The sequence below is a fragment of the Acanthochromis polyacanthus genome, chromosome 15 (assembly GCF_021347895.1).
Source record: "Acanthochromis polyacanthus isolate Apoly-LR-REF ecotype Palm Island chromosome 15, KAUST_Apoly_ChrSc, whole genome shotgun sequence".
NCBI lineage: Eukaryota > Metazoa > Chordata > Actinopteri > Pomacentridae > Acanthochromis > Acanthochromis polyacanthus.
In genome coordinates this window covers 35,116,137-35,139,332 of record NC_067127.1, presented here as the reverse complement: position 1 = coordinate 35,139,332, position 23,196 = coordinate 35,116,137, and the positions used below count along the sequence as shown (strand labels likewise).

The 23,196-nt window shown below is 35.7% G+C and overlaps 1 protein-coding gene across 2 annotated transcripts; it reads right to left on the bottom strand.

Annotated features, from left to right (window-relative positions):
* Positions 1-1,738: 1,738 nt before the first annotated feature.
* plekha3 (pleckstrin homology domain containing, family A (phosphoinositide binding specific) member 3) lies at positions 1,739-22,507 on the bottom strand. Of its 2 annotated transcripts, none has more exons than XM_022206256.2 (8): positions 22,148-22,507; positions 17,673-17,789; positions 17,435-17,572; positions 14,017-14,138; positions 12,854-12,958; positions 10,288-10,331; positions 9,416-9,510; positions 1,739-6,593 (listed from the first exon to the last, which is right to left on the bottom strand). In XM_022206256.2, exons 1-8 carry the CDS (start codon positions 22,185-22,187, stop codon positions 6,490-6,492), a joined length of 765 nt encoding a protein of 254 aa, XP_022061948.1. In that variant the 5' UTR covers positions 22,188-22,507; the 3' UTR covers positions 1,739-6,489. The 2 variants fall into 2 exon arrangements, with proteins under 2 accessions (XP_022061948.1, XP_022061947.1); XM_022206255.2 differs by having other exon boundaries at positions 17,435-17,584; positions 22,148-22,504.
* Positions 22,508-23,196: the final 689 nt, after the last annotated feature.

The window sequence follows — 23,196 nt, the reverse complement described above, 5'->3', positions numbered from 1 at the left end:
AATGAAGAGTTAATGATAAAGTGAACTCACCCATCTGTCCTCCTGCAGCTCCAGGATTCAACCGACTGTCTACTGGAGCTTCACGCTGCTGATTTTGTTCAAACGTCTGAACGTCGACACGCACCTGAGCGTTCATCTCTTTTTATGTCAAAGTAAACACGACGTTCTGATCACATGCAGGTCACCGTTGTAAAACTATGCGACACACACACTCCCTCTGCAAACAGAAGAACACTCCGTCAACTGCTCACTTTATTTGCTTTACTGTAAATGTGTGTCAGATCAGACCTGAGGGCATTAAATAAAGACTACATAACCCTTAAATACACACTTTAACCTGCTAAACAAATTTTCACTGCAGTATAAAGTTCTGCAGCTCTGAGGAAACAGAATGAAGGAGAGAACTTTTCTGCCTTCTGTCAATTAGAACGACAGAAATCATAAAGATAGGTGCATATTTTATTGCTTAGATTATTAATTAATGCCCAGACTTGTCCTTGTCTAAACACTGCCTGCAGTTCAACTGAAAAGTCTCAGAATTTTTGCCCCTTTGTTGTAGGTTTTAACTGAGTCATTCAAAGCTTCATGGTTACACCAAGACGTGCAGAATTTTTTTTTTTTAGCTTTTTACAGAATTTGGTTACAACAAAAGGTTATTTTTTTGCATTTTTAAAAATGAGACATACAGAATAAAGTGATTATGATGGAATATCACATTTTCCAGCTTAAATTTGGTTTATTTATGAAAAGAACATGATTAGTTCAATCGTGTTGCTACTAGTTTATAAATAGGCTGTGGTTTAGTTGGAAAGTCCCTGAATTATTTTTTTATGACAGTTGGTCGTAACTGAACCACTGGAAGCTTCATAGTGGCACCAAAGAGGGTAGAATTTTTAGCTTTTTACAGAATTTGGCTCGAAGAGATGGTTAATTTTGGGGGATTTTTAAACAGGCATGTAGAATGAAGTGCTTTTAATAAAATATCATTATCTCCAGCTTTAATTTGGTTTATTTACCCGAGAAAACTAAAAAAAAAGACATGATTAGTTCCATCATGGTGGCTGATAGTTGATAGAAAAGCTGTAGTTTAATCGAAAAGTCCCAGAATTTTTCTTATGCGACCGCTGGTCAAAGCTCAGTCACTAAGGTTTTCACAGTTGCGTCAGGGAGGAAAGAATTTTGAGATTTTCACAGAATTTGATTTGAGCAAACGGTTAATTTTGGTTAATTATTAAACAAGGCATGTAGAATTAATCGTTTTAATGAAATATAATTTTAAACCTGTATTTGGTTGAGTTTTCTGACAGAGTGACATCTTATTAATTCAAATACTGTCAAATTCATTGTTTGTTAGTTTTTGGCTGAAAACAAACTTTCAATAAAAAAAAAATTTCAATATTTCATCCGCGTCGTGTCTCATTTTTAAAAATTCCCTCCAAAAAATGAACCATTTGCCATAACCAAAATCTAAAAAATCGTCAAAAATAAATGGCTTGGTCTAACTGAAATCTGCAAAAGACAAAATATTTTTATCTTCTGATGATTGATTCAGCTGAGACCAACAGATAAATTAGAAAAATTCAGAGCTTTTGCAAAGACCGAGAGTAAAATAAAATCTACAGTTCTGTTTCCATAGAGGTGAAGGATTTTATATTAAAGCTAAAAAACAGAAACGGAACAGGACGCAAATATAAATAAATGCAAACTTTAGTATACAATTAAAAAAAACACCCTTAAGTTCACTTCAAATATATTTTTATTTAGACGATGAAAATCTGATCTGATACAACCACACGTCACTTCGTACAGACACTTAAGGCATGAAAATCTCTGCTGGTTCGGCCACAAAGAATGAAAAAAAACACCTACGATGAAGAAATCAGCAGTTTAATTCAGTTATTTTCCCTCCATCGCTTCTCTAAACACAAATCAGAGCAAAGGAAACCTTAAAGGACACTTTGACATTCTGGGAAAGCAGCTTTTTTACTTTCTCTGCGGTGATTAGCTTAGCTTAGCATAATCACTAGAAGCAAAGGGAAACTGCTAGCCTGGCTCAATTTAAAGTACCAAAACCAGGCAAACAGCAGCTTTAAAATTCACTAATTAACATTTTATTTTCTGTATGTGTAACCCTCTGAACTTCAAGCAGTTTCTGGATGTTTTTTGCTCACTGTGGGCTCATTGTAAATTGAAACACTGCCTGCAGTTTGTCACAGCTGAGTTAGTTTTTAGCTCTGATAAATGGTGTTGTTTTGGTGGTTGTTTTTTTTTTTTCTAAAGACAACCTGCCTTTCAAAATCACTGACAGTTTTGGGGTTCAGAGGGTTAAACAGCACCATAAATATTCAGATTATTTACTGGAGAAATTTAACCTAATTCAAAACAAAGTCGTTTCCCAAAATGTCAGTTTGTCAGAGAGTAATCTAAAGCCGCTGTGGAGTCAAAATCACAATGAAAGGAGCTAAAATGTCAAAAAGAAAACATTCACAAATGCAAAATAAAGTGTAGATTTTCTCTAAAAGTTGCAGAAAAATGTGAAATTTAGCCGAATAAATCAATGTACTGTGATCTTTTCTAGCTGCATTAAAAACTCCTGCAACAAAATTCATTCTATGGTTAATTCGCAGATCAATGAATCCGATTGGCAGCAGGAAGACGGAGGCTAAAGCGTAGAAAATATAAACGGTCATGCAGCTGAAAATAAACTCACAGCTCAGCGACAGAACGTGAAGCCGACAAGCGTCTCGTTTCTGAACATCGGAGGCCGTCAGAGAAACTTTTCTTCACAGCATTTGGTGAAAACGAAAGTGGACGACAGCGAGAACACGTTTTGGCAGAAGTAACACGATAAAAGAAGGCGTTATACGTTTACGTAGTGGTACATGTAAGGCTGCTGCAGCTCCACAACGCTCTGTAAAATCCACAATCATCACCACTGTCCGACAAAGTACCTTCAACAACATAATCCATGTCTAAGTTTAAAGTGCAAAAAACAACATCTACAAACTCTACGTTCATGGAAAGGTTCTGTCTGCAATAAATACAAACGTACTGTAGCTTAAAATGTGTATTTTGGACAAAGCTGATGTTTAAGAAGGAGAGAAAGTGCCCTAATTGAATATTCTGGGATGCATTCAAGGGTGAAAACTGAATTAAATGTAGCCATAAACTGTGAATATTTTAAATGGTATCTGTGAAATTTTAGCTTCATATATCAAACACTTTGGAAGATAATTGGATGTAAAAATTACTGGTGAAGCTTTAAATTTAATTCTGTTTGAGCAAAACTATCGGAGGAACTATTAAAGATAAAAACCTGAAATTTTCTCTGTTATTTCTCATCATATCATTGATTCAGAATCTGTAAGTAGATCAAATAATCTCTGATTATTGGGGAGTAAAAATATGGGAAAAACTGTGAGCTATCATGAAAAGTCCCACCTTTGAGTTGATTAATAAAAATATTGATAACACAGAAGTCGACTAGTGATATTTTCTGAACCACCTGTAGTTAAATGCCTCAATAACACCAAACCTTTAACCAAATATGATTAATATGAAATCACAAAATGGAAAAAAAGATATTTTTGCTGAGCTTTTATAAAACTAAAAAACTAAAATGTTGGAGATTTTTTTTAGCTTTTTTTACATGAATATTTGATCATATTTGGATCAAAGATAATAACAGTGAAAATGTCCGGTTTTAATGTTTAATAATAATAATAGTAGTAATAATATTGTTGTTGATCAAACAGCCTCAATTTTCAATGCGTAAAAAATGCGTTGGAAGTGGGTTGGAAGGCAATTTGTATTTCATAAATCAATCTAAAATTTTACCCAAACCAGTTTATCAATTCAGAGATGGTCAAGCAGAAACTGTTTTAAATATCTGATGACTTGGATTTGTAGGGGGGAAAAAAAATCACTGAAATCACAAAAATGAATCTTCCTCCATTAAATTTCTGAGTCTATGAGGGTCTGAGGGATGTTAAATTTCCATGAACTGCCCAGAATTTGCATCTGCACAGAGAAAACTGAGCTAGAAATGTGAATTTGTAGAGTATAAAGAGACAAATTTCCTGGGCATGTTTATCTGGATGTGTATTATCTACGTAACTTAGACGGTAAAATCATTACAACAACCGCAAGTTTATTCCCAAATGAATCCTGTTTTGTCTTGTGGAGTGTTTTTATTTTAGTGAACAAAATTCATTTGGAGGAATATTAATAATTCAGATTAACCTACTAATCTGTTTAAGAGTTTGATAGAAAAATGGTCTTTTGTGGCTTCTCTCGTGTAATATGTCATTTGGCAAATTCGACTCTATGCAGATAACACCACTTTAAGCGAGAGAAAGTTTTTGGACTTTGGCACAGAATATTAGAAATAAAACTGCTTTTAACAACAAGTTTAACACTCAGTTATGCTGCTGTCATCGCTAGCTTAGAAAACGTAGCATTTGTTTTTAATGTATGGCATTCGTGAAAATTAATGGAAACAACAAAATTTGGGGGGAAAAAAAGTATCGAATTCTGCAAGAATTTTGTACGTACACTTGAGGTGGTTTTCCACTTTTTAAAAAAGAGTTAATAGGAGATGGAAACATCTTCTTCAATTGAGTTCTGACATAAGAAACATATAACTCACGTTACTAATTAGATGTTTGTCTCTGAACATTCAGGAAAGTGGCCAAAACCAGCTGACATGAACGCAACGTTTCAACTTTCTTAAATGTACGAAATTCCTGAAAACTTCCTTCAATTTTTCTATGAAGTTTAGGTTTGTTTCCTCTTTGTTTTTAATGACTTCCAAAGGTTGGCAACACTAGTTTTATTCCCGTTCCTTCCTCCTTGTTTAGTTTAGCTGTGTAGCCGACAGCGCCACCTTCTGACGACACTATGCAGCTAAGTTTACTGACAGATGGGAACAAGTCTGATTTGCAGTTTCTTCGACTTTATGCAGATGACACCACTTTAAGCGAGAGGAAGTTTTTGAACTTTAACCTATTATTAGAAATGCTTGTACCAGCAAAGCTGCAAAATTAAACACTCAGTTGTGTTTCATTAGCTGTGATATCGTAGCATTTATGTTTGATTTATGGCATTAGTAAAAAATTGGAATCACAAAATTCGCAAAAAAAAACCATACCTAAGTTTTTACCTATACTTGAGGTGCTTTTTTGACTTTTTCGAAAAATAGTTAATTGGAGACGGAAACATCTTTTATTAAGTTCTGACGTAAGAACTAATTAATTGTTTTTGTCTCTGAACATTCAGAAAAATGGCCAAACCAGTCAACTTAAACGTGACATTACAACTTTCCTAAATATACAAAATTTTCGAGAACTTCTTTCAATTTCTCTATCAAGTTTTGTTAGTTTCCTCTTCGTTATTAAGGATTTTTATTGGTTGGCAACACTAGTTTTTTCTGGCTACAGCGCCACCTTGTGATGACACTCCACAGCTGAGTTTATTCGTTTTAAAGAAACAGACAGAAACAAGTGTAATTTTCTGTTTCTTCATTGTTTCTTCTCCCTCCTTCTAGAATCTGTTCAGTCGTGATTTAACAGCGTTTTAAAACTCTCACAACAAACTAAAAGTGCTGTTTTCATCTGGACGGGTCAGTTTTCTGCTGACAAAGGCGTCTTTTGGCTGTAATTTCCACCAGAAGGCAGGAAGCAGTCCTGGAACGCAAACATTACAAGGCAGCAGCTGTAATTAGACACGCCGTTCATCTGATCGGACTTTGCAGGTGAAGAACAAACACCAAAACCTTGCTGCAGTTCAAAGATGGAGAATTTGTGCAAACTTTAGGGAAAAATGGCCTCAGAATCCTGAAAATACATCAGCCTGGTCTCACCCTCAGATCTGGTTTGAAGCCAGAAGGACGGAGTTTCTCTTTTAGCTTTCAACACGACTGGAAGATTAATACAGAAAATGCTGGATGAGCAGAAGGTTCAGGTGGAAAAAGGCAGAAAAAAGAAGCTTTTTCACGTCACAGTTGCTGGATTTCAAAAACTTTTGGCTGCGTGATAATTTTTTGGCCGCGAGACGATAACGAACCTTCTGTACATTCCTGTGTCCGTTTAAAGCAGCTCCAGAAAACAGGAAGTCACAGTTTATTGTGTTCACACTGCAGTGTCGTACAATCATTCAACAGCAGCTGCAGGTTTTATCCACTGCTTCTGTCCACAGTGAGCAGCTGGAATATGAAGACGACGGTTCATCGTACTCCGATGCCAGCAGGTTAAAGCATCAAATATGTTAAAGTCCAGCAGAGGAACCTCCTGACGTCTCTTTGTTTCTCTCTACAGTTTGAACTGAAACACCTAAAGAAAGCCAGAAGGAACGATAATTGATGACTCCACAGTGTTTGGCAATCAGCTGAGAAAAAGGAGAAGGACGTTTCTCAGGAGGTCGACTGATCTGGTGGTGTTTTCTTCAGCAGGTTTCTGTTCAGACAGACCTCAGGTGGACCTCAGATGGACCTCAGATGGACAGGTCGGTGTCAGTGTCGGTGGGCGTTGTCTTCAGGCTGCTTCCTCTCTCCTCGGGGATGGAGGACGAGTCGCCGTTGAGGCTCGGCAGCAAACCTGTAGGCAGATTTAACAGGTGAGTCGGATTCATTCAGGAGTTCAGAGTTTAAATTCAAGTACAGCTTTAGTTTAGTCACCAGAGGGCTGAACTATGAAGAAAGATCAGTGAAAGTCAGAGTTTTCAGAATCACGAAGGTGGCTCTCTTTTTATCTGGCTACATCTCCATGGTAACTGATGCTGCAGAGCTAGATCTCCAAGGTAACTGATGCTGCAGCGCTAGATCTCCATGGTAACTGATGCTGCAGAGCTAGATCTCCAAGGTAACTGATGCTGCAGAGCTAGATCTCCAAGGTAACTGATGCTGCGGAGCTAGATCTCCACGGTAACTGATGCTGCGGAGCTAGATCTCCATGGTAACTGATGCTGAGGAGCTAGATCTCCATGGTAACTGATGCTGCGGAGCTAGATCTCCATGGTAACTGATGCTGCAGAGCTAGATCTCCAAGGTAACTGATGCTGCAGAGCTAGATCTCCATGGTAACTGATGCTGCAGAGCTAGATCTCCAAGGTAACTGATGCTGAGGAGCTAGATCTCCATGGTAACTGATGCTGAGGAGCTAGATCTCCATGGTAACTGATGCTGCAGAGCTAGATCTCCACGGTAACTGATGCTGCAGAGCTAGATCTCCAAGGTAACTGATGCTGCAGAGCTAGATCTCCATGGTAACTAATGCTGCAGAGCTAGTTCTCCATGGGAACTGATACTAAGGCGCTAAACTGGTCCAGGTTTTGTTCAGAGTTTAGGATTTAAATCAGCGTCTCTCTTTAACCAAAGTGTTTCCTGAAATTTATTTATGAGCGATACAGATTCTCAGCTGAGAGAAAATGTTTTATCTGCAGACATGTTGTGCTGTATGTTACTAAAACCACTGAATGAAGCTGTACAGTTACAGTAGCACAAACTGTATGCATCGTGTTGCCATGGAAACCTACATGTACTTCATTAGTGATGCAGAACTTGTATAAATACGTTAAGTTTGGTCCATTTAAACTGCAGCCGATAGAACACCGGTTACAAAAATTTTTTTGCAAGTTGTCTAGGTTTTTTCAACTGAATTAGGACCATTTTGCACTACTAAATCCAAAAATGATATCTATTTTTCTCAATCAGGCCAGGCTTTTTTTGCTAATTTGATTTTGAAAAATTTGATCTTCTCACAAAATTGATTACAATTTTGTGACTGTATCAGTTGATTTTTTTATATAATTCTCACCCAAAATAGGTTTTAAGAGGAAAAAAATCATTTTCTAACAGGATGTATTTATTAAGTGTTACAAACTTTAATTTCTGTAAATTGAATAATAGACACTGATAAAGGTAAGGACATGTAAATTGAACATTAAGTCGTCACTGTGCAACATTCGGGGCATGAACTTTGGTTTCTTCAAACCCCTGGAATGCTCAGCAGCAGGATGTCTGTCTTCAGAGTCCAGCAGTAATCAGCCATCATGACTGCATCCTATGCAGCATCATATGTAGCATAGTTCAGAAAGCTGACCTGACTGAACAAAACCAATGTGATTTTTGGATTCAGCACACCAAAATGATCCTAAATCAGCTCAAAAAACTTAAACAATGAATGTGTTGTTGACCAGTGTTATCTACTGGCATTATTACAGACAATCAGAGAATATTCAATCCGTAACTGATTTCCTGCATTATGAGACAGACCAAAATAAAGGAAATTTAAAGTTTAACAGCTTTGTTGTTTATTGATATCAATCAGTTTAGAGTATATTTGAAAAGAGAAAAATGTAGAAATTTTCAACATTTTTTGTGGCAGTAAACTAAATATCTTAGAGCTTGTTACGTCCCCTCCCTGCAGCAGCTGGCAGACAGGGAGGGTGGTTAGACTAATATGTGGCACCTGGTAGAGCTTTAGGTGGCCACAAAAGCTCACCTGGTCTCTGTCTCTGTCTCTCTCTCTCTCTCTCTCCACAGCTTGGCTTGGTTTTGGTTTGTGATTCCTTTTGCACCCAACACCAACACACACACCTTCACTCATTACTCATGTAAACATTTGTCACACCTCATTCATTTTGTCTTTAATTACTTAAGACATATTAAAATATTTTGTTTGTATTTGAAAACCTGACCAGTCTCCCTTCCTTTGTCACATTCACAGAGCCGGGTTGTGACAGAGCCAGACACACAAGACTTTTTATTTTACTTGTTTTGAGGAATTTCTGACATTTTTCAACCTGTACTAATGCCACGGTGACAAAATGTAGTGACATCAGTTTAAAAAATAACCAAGAAATGCTGTGAATATTGTCCTAATTGCTTTAATATTCAATAAACTATAGAGTTTTATTTTATATGTAAAAAGACATTTGTGTTGCACAGATTACAATACTGACAAACAACACAGAATATAATTTTGCAATTGTCTCCTTTCAGCAGTTCAGCCAGAAAGGGCCTGAATTTTTGTCAGAATCTGTTGGAAATTTATTTTTTTGTAGATTTTTCAATCAGATGTAGGAAAAAAAGGGATTTAAGTGAAAAATCTCAATTTGAGGCTTCAATTTAGTTTATTTTCTAACAAAACGGAAGAAAAAAGCTTAAATTCAGTTTTTGGCTAATAAATGGTATAAATTTGGCTTCTTATGAAACACCTATTTTTCTTCACTCAGCTACATTAAATTGTCCATGTTTAAGGATAATTCTGCTTCTTTTCAACCCAACATATCGGCTCTACAGGTCTTTACAACTCCTCACAACTGTATTTTTATTTCAGATGTATCAATAGTCTCCTTACAAATGTCTTAATTTCCCTGGAGAAGTGTTTCTTCTGTAAATAAAGTCAGTTTTCCTTACGTTCGGTGTCGTACACTGAGCTGTCTGACCACGTTCGGTTTCTGCGTTGAGTCGACTTCTGGCCTCCACCAACGTACTCCTTCAGGACGCCCGACCTGAGAGAGGAAAGAAATTAAACTTATGCAAACTTTATTTATCTTAATAGTAAAATAACACAAAGGATCTTTTGCTTTGTCTTTTTCTTGACATTAACATCCATGTAAATGCATTTCGTCTCTTGCAGACTTAAACATGTTGTTACTCCTCATTCCTTCATTTCAAACTCTAATAATAAAAACACACCTGGCTGCTACTGTACTGTGTAAATACTGTCACTATATTTACATACAGATATATTAATCTATTTTTTTAACCTGCAGATAATCTCTCTCTGCACACCAGCTGTTTTCTTAAAAGCTGCTGAATTTTCTAACAAGAATTTCACGGTTCAGGTTAATATTTTGTATTTTTGTGCGTCTGAAAGTCACAGAAAACGTTTTCATTTGCAGGATAAGCTGAAAAAAGATGCTCATTTTAACTCCTGAAGGCCTGAATGTGAATTCAGGTAAATTTCTGAATGTATTTCTGCACAAAATGATGACTGTAGATTGAAAACTTTAAATAAAATCCGTTTTAATGTTGTTTTAAGAGGCCTGAAGTATTAAAAGTTGCTGCAAATCTGCCCCCTACAGGTCACAGTTGGTAGTAATTCAGTAAACGGGCATTTATTGGATCAAACTGCATGAATATTGAAGCTTTTTCTGGTTTTAATTGGACAGCAGGTTGCTTTTGAACATTTAAATGAACTATATTACTAGGAGAAATGTGTCTAAATGTTAATTTTATACATTTTACCAGTTGGTTTTAAAGTGAAGTGGAAGGTTTGGACTCACCTGTCGAAGCTGTAGGTTCCAGGGTGACTGATCGACCTTTTTATCTGCAAGAGAAGAATAAAAAACACATTTTCTTTCACTAAAACTGTGGCTTTTTCTGTTCTGCAGCTTCCTGAATGTGTTGCTTTAATGAAACAGTAAAAAACTGAACTTTTGTTTCCTCTAAATTACCGCATATTTTACACACACACGGCTAATTAGAGGAAACAAAAGTTGTGAAGTCGCTTCTTCACATTTAAGCTTCTAATAACGCTTCTAATGAGATTATAAAGGCATTTGCTTGGGATGATGAATGGCTGAGATGTCACGGATGGTCTTGAAGAATGATGAGTTTTAATTCTGTAACTCTATGAACGGGACTATTTGAAAACAGTCAAATGTATTTTATGTGTATTTGCACCTTGGCCCCTGTCCCTTTCCCTAAGGACTACAGGTGGAAATTAGCTTGGAAAGCTACAGTCTGGTACAAACATCTTTGCTCCTGAGCTTAATGTCGTTGTACACTGTCCTGATAAATAAATAAATGAAATGAAATGAAATAAATTCCCTCCGGTTTCATTCTGCAGAGCACTCCTGGCTCGGGAGATTTCTTTTTTGCCGTTATATGGATCGTTTTCTCGCAGAGACTCTTATTTCAGCCTGAAGGCGATAAAAGGAAAGCGGAGCATTAAATAACGTGCACGGAGAAAAAACTAATGCAATAAGAATAAAACAAACACGGAGCAAATTAAAGCAGTTTGGTGAGAAACAATGTAAAGAAAGGGGACGAATGTTGTCATTTTAACCACAATTATTCAGTTTTTCTATTTTAAAATATAAAACATGGAGCTGAGGTTTGCAGAGAAAAAGTTCCCGAGTGTTTTTTGCTTCTTTTAGATGATAAACTAATAAAATTGAGCTTAAAATTACAACAACATTCTCAGTTTATGGTTTCTTCTTGCAGTTATGTTAATTTCTCCAATGCTGTGCTCAGACAACGTGATATTTCTCTGTAATTAGATGGGAACTGTGTTAAATTATAAAGCCAAGCTCTACAATTAAGCACCTCTCAGCTATTAATCGACATTTCTGATGCGCAATTAATCAATTAGAACAGGGCTGTCAAACTCATTGTAGTTCAGGTTCCACGTTCAGCTCAGGTTGATCTCCAGTGACCAGAGAAAAACCACAGCAAAACAACCTATAAATAACCACAACTACACATTAAAAAAATATATATTAAAAAAGAGACAAAATGATGAAAATGACAAACAAAGCGACAAAAACATGAGACAAATGACATAAGTCAGACAAAAAAAAGACAAAAACCAACAAAATATTACAAAAGTGAGACAAAAAAATTGACAAAAAAGAAAAACAAAACAAAAACATGAGACAAACGACAAGTCAGACAAAAAAAATGCCAAAAGAACAAAAAAAGACAAAAGCATTACAAAAATGAGAAAAAAAACAACAAAAATGAGAGACAAATGACAAAAGTAAGACAAAAAAACAACAAAAACAAGACAACATACTACAAAAATGAGACAAAAAGACAAAAGAACAATGAACAGTCTGGTATTTTACTTTATGATACAAACAACTTGTCATGGTCTAGAAATCATTTTAAATTTATAGTTTTACTAATTTACAATCTGCAGTTCATGTCTGGAGGACCGTTTTTGGTCCACAGGCCGCATGTTTGACACCCGTTTTAGAGTATTATTTATAGAAAAAGTCTAAATTCTGTGATTTTAGCTTCTTAAATATGAATATTTTCTGCTTTATTTCCTCCTCTGTGACAGTAAACTGAATATCTTTGGCTTATGAAACATGAATTTCATTTATAGTAATAAGATGGTTGCTAAATTAGAAGGCCCAGCGATAAAATTAATCACTTATTAACTATTAAACAACTTTTTTGATGTGCAATTAATCAATGAGAGCAAATATTTACGGAATAAAGTCTAAACTCTCTGATTTTAGCTTCTTAAATGTGAATATTTTAGATTTCTTTCCTAGTTTACAACAACAAATTGAACATTTTGGACTTTGGGAAAATGTTTTCTGACGTTTTAAAGACCAACAACTAATTGAGAATGAAAACAATTAGTATTTGCAGCAGAGTCACAGATAGGGAGGTGACTATTTACTGGAAATGTGAACAAACAAATGTCCTGAATGATGCTGTGCTCAGAAAAGACTAAAAACTGTCAGAAAACGTGACTGTGGAGCATGTTTGGGTCACAACAAGATTATTTATGTCTCTTTCTTGGGATAAATGTGATCAGATCTGAAGGCCTTCAGTGTGTTTTTAACTTGGACAGAAGAGGAATCACTCCTATTCATACAGCACATTTAAAACAACAGACCCAAACAGATAAAATATTAACGTCACAGCTGCACAAAACTATTCATGGAATATCTGATCAAACATTTCAACTCAAAGTCATTAAATGTGCTGGCTGCTCAATTATTTGTTAATTTTCCTCACTAATGTGCGCGTTAAGGTCAAGACTTCACAGTATTTCAGAGATAAACCTGTTGAATTTGCTGTATCTGAATCAGCAGGAGGAGGTGAGTTTACCCGTTCAGGAGGTCGGAGGTCGGGGGTTAAACTCTGGTTGGCCAGCGTCATGCACTCCTCCAGAGTCCTGATGAAGGTCGTACACGTCGCACTGAGCAGCGACGCCTGAGGAGAGGACATCATTTATCATCTGTAGCTTTAAGTAAGTGTTAGAAAAGCTGTAAAAATTCAATTATTTACACAGTAATTGTCCAAAATGGCTCAGAAAGTTATCTTAAATTATACAAATTTGTTTAGAATTTTTGAAATTTGTGTAAAATAACTCAAAATTTGACCAAAATGAGACAAAAACCTGTTTTAAATTACTCAAAGATTGTCCAGAATTACTTGAATATTGTCCACAATTGCATTTATTTTTATCAGAACTGAAATGTGTTTTTCCTCCTAAATGTCATGGTTCTGTCTGCTGTACTGATGAAGCTCTGAGGCTCAGAAATGATGGAAAAGGTTCAATAAAAATGTCAAATTCTGACTACTTTATGCACTTCAAGGGCCTAAAAGTCTGAAAATATTCATAGTATGAAGGTAAAGCTCACTAAATATACTAGAATCACCGTAGATAAAGAAGCAGCTGATTCTGGGGGGATCAGGCGTTAGTACTGACTGACTTTTTTGTACAACAACCAACTTTCCATCCACTATGTTGAACAACTTGTCAATAAAAACTACTTCACTGAAGTTTACAGAAACAGGCACAGAGTCAGATTCTATCAAAAAATGAAGCTTATGTCCAGAATAAACTGCAGCTCAGCATTTAAAAAGCCAAAAATGAAAGCTAGTTAACGGTGTCTAGAGGCGTGTACAACCTGAAATGAAGCAAAAAGCAGGCAAAAACATTCTTCAACAGGTGATTTTATTCCCATATTCACTACAAAACGACAGAATATGAACACGCGACATGATTTTCACATGAAACTGCATGATGACAAAGTTCTGGAAAGTCTATCGCACATTAATTTGTTAGATTAATTTACCTAGCCGGACTTAAAACTAGTCACTTTTCTGTGGAATTTCATTCTGGTCCAAGGATGTATGACCCTAAAATAAAGGGAATGGAACGTGTATTTCACAGTAATCCTCAGTTGTGAGTCTGGCTGCACTAATAAAGAAAACAAGCTGATCCTTAGCAACCAGGGGAGTTTAGGGATAAACAGGAGAGTTACCTCTGAGGTGGGCGTGGCCTCTGTGTCGGCGCTGTGCTGTGATTGGATGGCCTGGACCTGCTGGACGAGGAGGTCGCAGTAAAGACGGAGTTCTGACATCTTGGTCTTCAGACAGTCTGGACCTGCAGGAACATTCGCTCTGTTACATCTGAAGGACCTTTAAACTGTACACTAGAAGATCATTTTCATGATTCTCTTAATAAAATAACGTAACAGCAGCACAAACTTTGACTTCAGACTAAAACATCTCAACATTCATGTCACCATCTGGAGGATTCAAAGTGACTCAAACTCTTATTTCAAATAGTTTAGAGTCATTTTTTTACACTCAGAATATCTTTGGTTGTATAAATGTCTTATTCTGACACAAATATAACAGAATAAACAAAATTTTCTTTAAATATCATCATAAAAAGGAGTTTATTATTTTATTTTGTCCTCAAAAGTTGAATTTTGTGTCATTTCTTTGCTCTGGATTTTCATATAATGAGTCAAATGCAAAAGAAAATGTAGTTTCTAACATTAAAAAGTGCTAAAGCTGGGTGATTTAAACTATCCTTTGACTCAAAAGGTGCTCAGTGGTTTCATTTTGTTTTCCTAAAGCAGATGAAATGTGAGATCCAACACGCTGTTTGTCTGCTGACCAGCTGTTGTATCGTCAACACCACGGTAAATTAAACAAACGCTAAAAGTCACAAAGGTCGAATCGAAGCGCCGTCTCGTTTGCATTTCAACCAGCAGCTCATAAAAACTCTTTAATAAAATAATAAAACAGCCCACATAACATGGACTAAAAAATGAAAACAAAGCTTGTTCATGAGGAATCTGTGGGTTTTAATGTGAGTTTTTTGGGGTAAAGCTCTAAATTAATCAGGAAAATCTCTATGAATGATAAAGCTGGAGGGTCTTAGCCTTATTATTTATATCAGTTAGGTTAAGTTTTTTAATAACTAGATTATTATATTAGACTATTCTCCACAATTAATAACATCTCAGCCTTAATATGGAGTTTTTTATGAAACTGTTGCACTAAAATCAGGTAAAATGTCAACATAAATAACATTTAAATGGTTTTAACTCCAATATTGATACTTTTTAGGTTAATTTTGAGATGTTACTTATAATATTTATCTACTGGAGGACACTTTGGAGAAGCAGCTGTTACTTTAAATGCACTAAATTAAAAACTGACTTAACTTTTTAACAAACAAGCAGCAGATCTGTTTTCCAATGCAAGCACAGTTTGAGCACAGGTAATTATTGAAATGCAGCATTTTCATGGATATGTATTTTATTCTTTTTAAATTATTTCAGAGAATTTTTTTCTGGTTTATTTACTGTTGTAAATTTAGCTTCTTAATTAGCAGGTTGTGGCATTTTGCAGCAGGACATTTTTTAACTCTCCTGTTTGGTTCATTTCTCAGGAACACTAACGATGCTGGTGGGTCAGTTTGATGTTTAATTATCCAAAAATCCCAACAAACATTGTTTATATCTCATTATTAACTCCATTATGAACCATTTCAATAAATATTCAGTGCACTGATGTTCTTTATCTCTCACAGATGATGGTTCAATGAGGATAATTCACTTGTTTTTCATTAAAAAATGCACGTAAAAACTTGTTTTTTAATGCACATTGAAAAGACGTACATTTAAAATACAACAGTTTTACATGTCATTGATTTTCTTGTAAAATTCATCTGACATTTAGAATTTTTTTATGGACTTGATAAATCAGCGCACCTCTTCTGTTCAGGTTGGGTTTGCAAATACGTGAAATGAATCATTTTCCACACTGACGAAGCCAAACAGAAGACGTTTCATACCAAAAAAATTACTTTTATTAATATATTTTTTAGATTTGAAATGGGTCAGTTTGACCTGCAACATAACAGGAGGGTTAAAGAAAGTAATAAAGTGATGTTTAATAATTCACGCTGTCCCTGTACTAAAATAACAGAACAGAATAGAAATACTTTAACATAAATTTAGTTTAGAGAGTCCAGTTCTTACCACCGTAAATACAGATAAACCAGCGAAAATGTGCAGTAAATTAAAAGAAACAGCAAGAAAAATATAAAATGAAAAATGTCCTACGTAAAGAATGTACAAAAGTGTTTTATGTGTAGAGCTAACAGTGAGCAAGAGTAAACAAAAAAGTGTGCAACCAGATGCTACAAAGCAGAGAGAGCTGTTTACTATCCTGTTCATTTTCCACCTTGTATGTACATGTCTTTCTTTCTGAGAGATTTCTAAGTGATCCCAAACTTCTGAACGGTAGAGTACCGGGCTTTGCAAAAGTTCTGTTACACGGTTTCATGATCTTTAGAGACGTTTACATGTCGGAGTGAAAAATTCCATTAAACTGAAAGTTCTCCCTTATAGGCAGGTGTCCTTAATACAATTTTTTTCTCCGGTGAAGCTGTATCAAGATGGAAGTCAAAAGAGTTGAGATATCTGCTCTCCTTCATGCTGGCCACAACAAGTCTGACAGAGCCAAGCAGCTGAACATCAGCCGGATGACCGTCCACAGAGTCGTAGAGAGGCTCAAGAATGGTGAAGATCTTTCAGTGATCTTTGAAGAATGGTGAAGACCTGAAAGATCTTCACCATTCTTTAGCCTCTCCGCAACTCTGTGGACGGTCATCCGGCTGATGTTCAGCACAAAGGAGAGCAGATATCTCAACTCTTTTGACTTCCATCTTGATACAACTTCACCGGAGAAAAAAATTTGTATTAAGGACACCTGCCTATAAGGTAGAACTTTCAGTTTGTTTAATGGAATTTTTCACTCCGACATGTAAACGTCTCTAAAGATCATGAAACCGAGTGTAACAGAACTTTTGCAAAGCCCGGTACATAAAATAAATTTGTTTTATATTAGTTAAAGTTGACATACACTACCGTTGAAAAGTTTGGGGTCATCCAGACAATTCCATGTTTTCCATGAAAACTCACACTTTTATCCATGTGCTAACATAACTGCACAAGGGTTTTCTAATCATCAATGAGCCTTTCAACACCATTAGCTAACACAATGTAGCATTAGAACACAGGAGTGATGGTTGCTGGAAATGTTCCTCTGTACCCCTATGGAGATATTCCATTAAAAATCAGCCGTTTCCAGATAGAATAGTCATTTACCACATTAACAATGTCTACACTGGATTTATCATCCATTTAATGTGATCTTCATTGAAAAAAAAAAGATTTATTGTCTATATATTGTGTTCCTAATCTTTATTCTTCACATTATTATTGTCTCTGCCCATTATACTGTGTAGTTGTGTCTGTGATAAATAAAGGTCTTGTGCTTTGAGAGCTCTCTGGGGTGATGAACAGAACCGATCCGTAACTTCTAACCCGAGCTACCAAAGTGTGATTTTTTTATCCACCTGCTCTGACCTGGACTCACCTTTGTGTTTGTGGCTGTCCAGAGTTCCGGCTTTAGACGACCCTAAGGCCACCAGCCACCTCTGCCTCTCTGCAGCGTTCACGGCTCGCAGGTAGAAATGCTGCTCACCGGGAATTATCAGCTCCAGACGGGTCGGATCTGTCGGATGAACTGCAACATAAAACACGAGCGGCGTGCGATGGATGTGTTTTTAACGGCAGCAGGAGGGAGAATGAAGGAGGTAAAACTGAAGTCTAACCTTTAATGTCGCACACGGACATCTTGATGGATCCTTTGCTTCCTTTGCCGACATCATCCTCGCTGTCGTAGTAAGAAATGACTCCGTTCTCCAAGACGAACCAGCGAGGCTGCCAGCCTGGACACACAAAACACAAGCTCAGACACTGACAGAGCTGCAGGAAACTAAACGAAACCCACAAACCAATAACTCACAATGTAAAAGGAACCGCTAGCTTGGAGGACAAATCAATAAATGCAGTCTTTTATAGTTTTGTTTGTCAGTTTTGGATTAAAGATTGATTTTATGTCACACTCAGTTCAATTTAATTAACTTTAGTGTTAATTCACAATATATCAATGTCATCCTTCAAATTTTACACAGAAATCCAACAAACTCAAATTTCCTTGGAGCAGCAACAGTCTTATTTCATTTTTCTTCCCATTTTCTAACTATTTTTTATGTATTTTTTTTCAAACAAATGTTCCTCCTCCATTGATATTTTCAAGAAAATTCTCAAGTTCTACATATTTTTTTGCTGCTTTAACGGTGCTAATATTTCATATTTATACAGGTATATTTCATATTGTCGATCATATTTTTTTCCTACTTGATAACATGTGAAGCACTGCGGTCAACTCAGGTGGAATTTAAATAACTTCCTTTGATTTGATAACTTTTGCACCAACATATTTGGTATTTTCACTGTTTTGTCAGCGTGTGACTGAGTTTTATTTGTGTTTTTTACATTTGTGTTTTACATTTATTTGCAAGTAGCACCATGAGGGACAAATAAACTAGTTTTAATTAAACTGAAAAGCACAAGTTGGAATTTCTCGAAGGCAAAATCATTGAAAATGATCCATTAAAGAGTACAGAATTATTCATCAAGATGTCAAACAAAGCCACATCATTTTGTCAGGGTAATAATAAATAAAATATACTTATTATCTGAAAGTACAACGGTGCTATCATGTATACAAAGTCGATTTACAGACTGGATGAAGCAAAAAGGAAGAGACAAATTCTGCAGTTCTGCTGGATCAAAACACCAAAACAGTACGTAAAGTTTTCATCCTCTGAGCGACGGTTTCACATCTCATACTCAGTTATTAGCTCAATGCAGTCAGTCATGGTAGAACAATATAACAACAATAATGAAGTTTCTGTCTGTCTATCCAAAGTGTTACGGGATAAATCTCATCCCTTTTGAAAAATTAAAAGCTTTGAAAGCTAGAAGTTCAGTGTTTGACAGCTTGGATGTTGTTTTTACAAGCTGAAAATTATCATTTCTATAAACATTATTTTGACATATGCAATCATCTGATTGCAACTAATGTCCGCCCCTTCTCAGATCTAAATCCAAATTTTATTATTTCATCAAACGCAGAAGGTGAATTTTATCCTCTGACACCCAAAACTTTAATTTCCTGCTGCAAAAAGGAATTTTTTATTGTCTGAACCTACATTATCGACACAGAAACCTGTAAAAAACTGAAAGAATCATTGGATTTTCAACTTTCCTACAGTCCTTAAACTAACCACATCAACCAGGAGAAACTTAAACAAATCTCAACTTCTAAATCAAAGAAATTTAAGCTTAATATTGCAAAATTATATCAAAATAACTTTATTTTACATGGCTCATTTAAAAGTTAGCTGTTTGCATTGACCAGATTGTGTAAAAAATCACAAATTGTGCACTTCTCGATGCAACCGTAAAGCTATCGGTAACTCAGCTGCAACAAACCGTCAAAAATCTGCAGCTCATTTTCTTGATTAATTAACTCAGTCGGTTCACAAAACATCAGACGCTTATTAGAGTTTCAAACCCGTTGTCCCAAATCCAAAGATTTGCAGTTAATTATCAAACAAGACAAATAAAATTAGCACAAACTCAGATTCGAAAGACTTGAAGAAGCAGATGGTTCAGATTTCATCTTGAAAAATGAGTGAGAATGTGTCTGATTTTAGCTGAAAGTGGCTCACAGACGGACTTCTTAGGTCAACATTTGGGTGCGTCAACCACTGAGCTCTTTTGGCAACAGATCATATAATAAAGTAGAGAAATGCAATTACTGTTGTGTTTGTTTTAGGGCAACAAAAAACGGAGGAACGGTTCACATGACAATCACATCCTTAAGTGGAGTCCTGCAGTTTATTTTCTCCTCTTATTTATAGACACTCTGCTGCCGTCGTTCAAGTCAAATGCCTGCTCTAATCCCTGTTACTGTGGCTGCTTTTCATTCCTACTAGCAGATAATACAGCTTCATAGTTATGTGTTGCTGTCAGTTCTTCTGTGAAAACATGAGCCAGTAGTAGAAAATAACAGAAGAAAACAGCAGAATACTGAGGTATTTTACTTTCTGGTTTTTGCTGTTTTCTAGTTGTCCTTCATGACACTTCAGAGAAAACTACTGTCATCATATCAACCACACAGCATTTAACAGACTCAGAATTTAATTTTAAACTAAGAATTAGTGTTAGTTAGACAAACCTACAAAAGCAGCAAAGGTCAAAAAGAATTTTAGATCTCATGTTAGTGTTTGGTTTATATAAAACATCATTAAGTACCAGCTACAACAGTAAACACTGTTTATGCACTGATGCGTCAGTATAAACAGTAATAATGTTGTATATGAAAACAAAACGAAGGAGAACTTTAACTTGTGATACTTTCTCTTTTCACATTCACCATTATCTTGCACTCAGATCTTATTCTAAATCCTTTGTTTTAATTTAATTTTCTTTTGAGTTTTTATGCCTCATGTAAGTTGTGTGTTTTATGATGTGTAAGTTGCTGCTGCAATACTGTGATGATCAATAAAGTACTTTATCTATCTAATGTACAGTTTGCCATTAATACTTATTTAATCGGACTTAACTGTGATTTAGGCATGAGAATTTTACTGTTCCAACATGAAACACAGGCGGAACAACATGGGAAATTGCAATTTTTATGACAGACATCACAAGCTGATTTGTGATTTAACTTTTTAAAGATTAAATTTAGAACATGTAATTGAGCGTTAACACATGAGACACTCGGAGGATGACATGATTCTAGAAAAGCACAGATAACAGTTAAAGTTTGGGTCACTGCAACACGTATGAGGCGGCTATTGAAGACTATCTCTGGTGAAAACCACATTTGTTAATCCTTACTAGCACATGCATATGGTGTCTTTTATTAAGTGGAAGACAAAACATGAGAAAAATAAAGTGCACTGAAGTGACTACAGTCATAAAAACACAGATCAAGACTTGCAGGGTTTCACAGGTAACAAACCTAAAGAACCAAACCTGTCAACTTCAAAATCAGCTTCCATTTCATACATGTGCTGCTAAATTACTTCAGTATTACAAACCACCAATGTTTAACAGTATAAAGAAGTTTTACAGTGAATAAGCAGAGTTGTAGTAAGCTGGTGTGTTCCAACTGCATAGTTCAAGAGGAAGTAACAGCTTCAAAGGCATTTTAAGGCAGGAGGGGATTATTTACCAAGGAAACAAATTCCTAAATATGTAACTAGGATCAGTTACAGGGATTAAATCAGTGACTGGAGACGAACTTTAAATAAAAAAGTCAGTTGAACTACAGCATGTGTGAATAAACAACCTAATAATCATTGATTAAATGGCAAACATAGATTAAAGAAATTGACAGTTTAGCTTACAATTTTGGGATCTGATATTCTGCTTTTTTTTTAGATTAATAATATATTTATTTCACTGGTTTTGTTAAACCAAATTCTCATAAAATAACTTTATAAATGCTCTATTTTGACTCTGATGCAGCTCCTCTTGTCTGTAGACACCAAGACTTTAATAAACTTAGCACATCAACAACATTTTGCGCTGGAGTTTGTGTTTATTTTTATGCAAATGTATGTCAGTTCCACATATCTGTTGTCTGTCTCCTTTATTAGTAATAATCAGCACAGCACCAGACAAAACCAGATTAGTGAGGTAAACAACCCCTGAAGGTTTCAATCTACTATCTAATTGAATCAAATGAAATAAAATTATGTTGCAGCACTGTTTTTCTTAATTATTACCCTCCTATGTTCTAAATTACAACCTTTGTGGTTTGCTAGTTGCATTCTTTTAATGTGAAATTGAGTAAAAGCTCAGAACTAATTCGAAATATACTAGAATCAACAGGAAATAAATGATTTTGCACCTGCTTGAAACTGATATTATTGAGATGCGGATGCTGTCTGTCAGATTTGATTATGAGTACAATTTCTGATTCCATTAATTTTATATTCAGACATTTCTTGACAGTTTAACACAGCAAAGACAGTAAAATATCACGTCTGTCGCATCTTTGTAATTTTAGCTTGTTAGCTTAACTAGTAACGGATGATTTCAGAGTTTAACTTGTTTAGTTTGTCACATATTTATTACTAGCAGTCACAACTCAACACTAAATCCCTGTTCGGTTTTAAAAACAGTCTCCAGCTGCTGTTAAACGGACTTACAGAAAACCCACCTGTCATGTAGTTCGTCCATTTGTACAGAATCCCCTCCATGGCTTCACGTCGGCGAACACAGCTAACCTATTAGCTTGTAGCCGTAGCTCTGGATGCTAACTGGAGCTAGCTGGCTAACAAACGTAGCTTTAGCTGCCCTCGGCCCGTCTCTGGAGGGACGCGGGACTAAAAATAAGAAAACTGCCTGCAGGTGACTGGAGCCAAGCTGCAGCCTCGACGGGTTGAAGTCATACTGACGGTTTGTTTGTGATCTAAAGCTGAACTCGGAGGCTGAACTTCTGGTCAGTCAGGTGATGGAGAACATCAACAAAACAGCAGCGGCTCTACGGAGGCCCGCAGGGGACATTTAGCGAAGGAGCTAACGTTTTACTGCCACCAGTGTTTACCACAGAATGTAAAAATAAATGCATATTTATATTATATTTATAATAAATGTATTTATTTCTCTTTTTTTTACTATGCAGTATATAGTGTTTAACCAAAGACTGTACTGCAGTACTACATAGAAGAAAAAATATATATACATATTCTTCTTAAATTGTATTTTTAATTTGAAAAAGCATTAATTTCGCAGTTTTTTTTTATTATTTTAGTACAATAATCAGAAATTCAATGAGCTGTTCACAAAATATGGTGTTGGTGCTGAATTCTGTAAAACCTGATTTATGCCAATTTAAATTTTCTCAGCACTGTAAATGTATCATCACCTTCTTCTGTCATTTGCGCATCAAACGCATTCTCATTTGCACATTTTCTGTTCATTTGCACATTTCTGTATACAAAATACTGTCACTTTTGTGTTTTCTGTTGATTTTTTTCAACACCATATGCTTTTTAAATTTTTTTATTTCACTCTAATATTCAATGTTGTCTTATTGTTTACCCCTTTATTGAAAAGCCATGCTGTTGTAACAGCTTAATTTCCCTGCATTGACAGAATTTTAACCTTGGTATTTGGATTTTTCTCACCAAAATGAGTTAACAAAATGGAAATATCTGCAAAATAACAGCAAATTGTTAAGAATTACAGTAATGAACTGTTAAAAAC

Coding starts and splice junctions, on each gene's coding strand:
- plekha3 (XM_022206255.2), bottom strand. CDS start 22,187: ATGGAGGGGATTCTGTACAAATGGACGAACTACATGACAG. Junction 17,585..17,672: donor GTCCGTGTGCGACATTAAAG/GTTAGACTTCAG, acceptor TTTATGTTGCAG/TTCATCCGACAGATCCGACC. Junction 9,511..10,287: donor GGAACCTACAGCTTCGACAG/GTGAGTCCAAAC, acceptor TTCCTCTCTCAG/GTCGGGCGTCCTGAAGGAGT.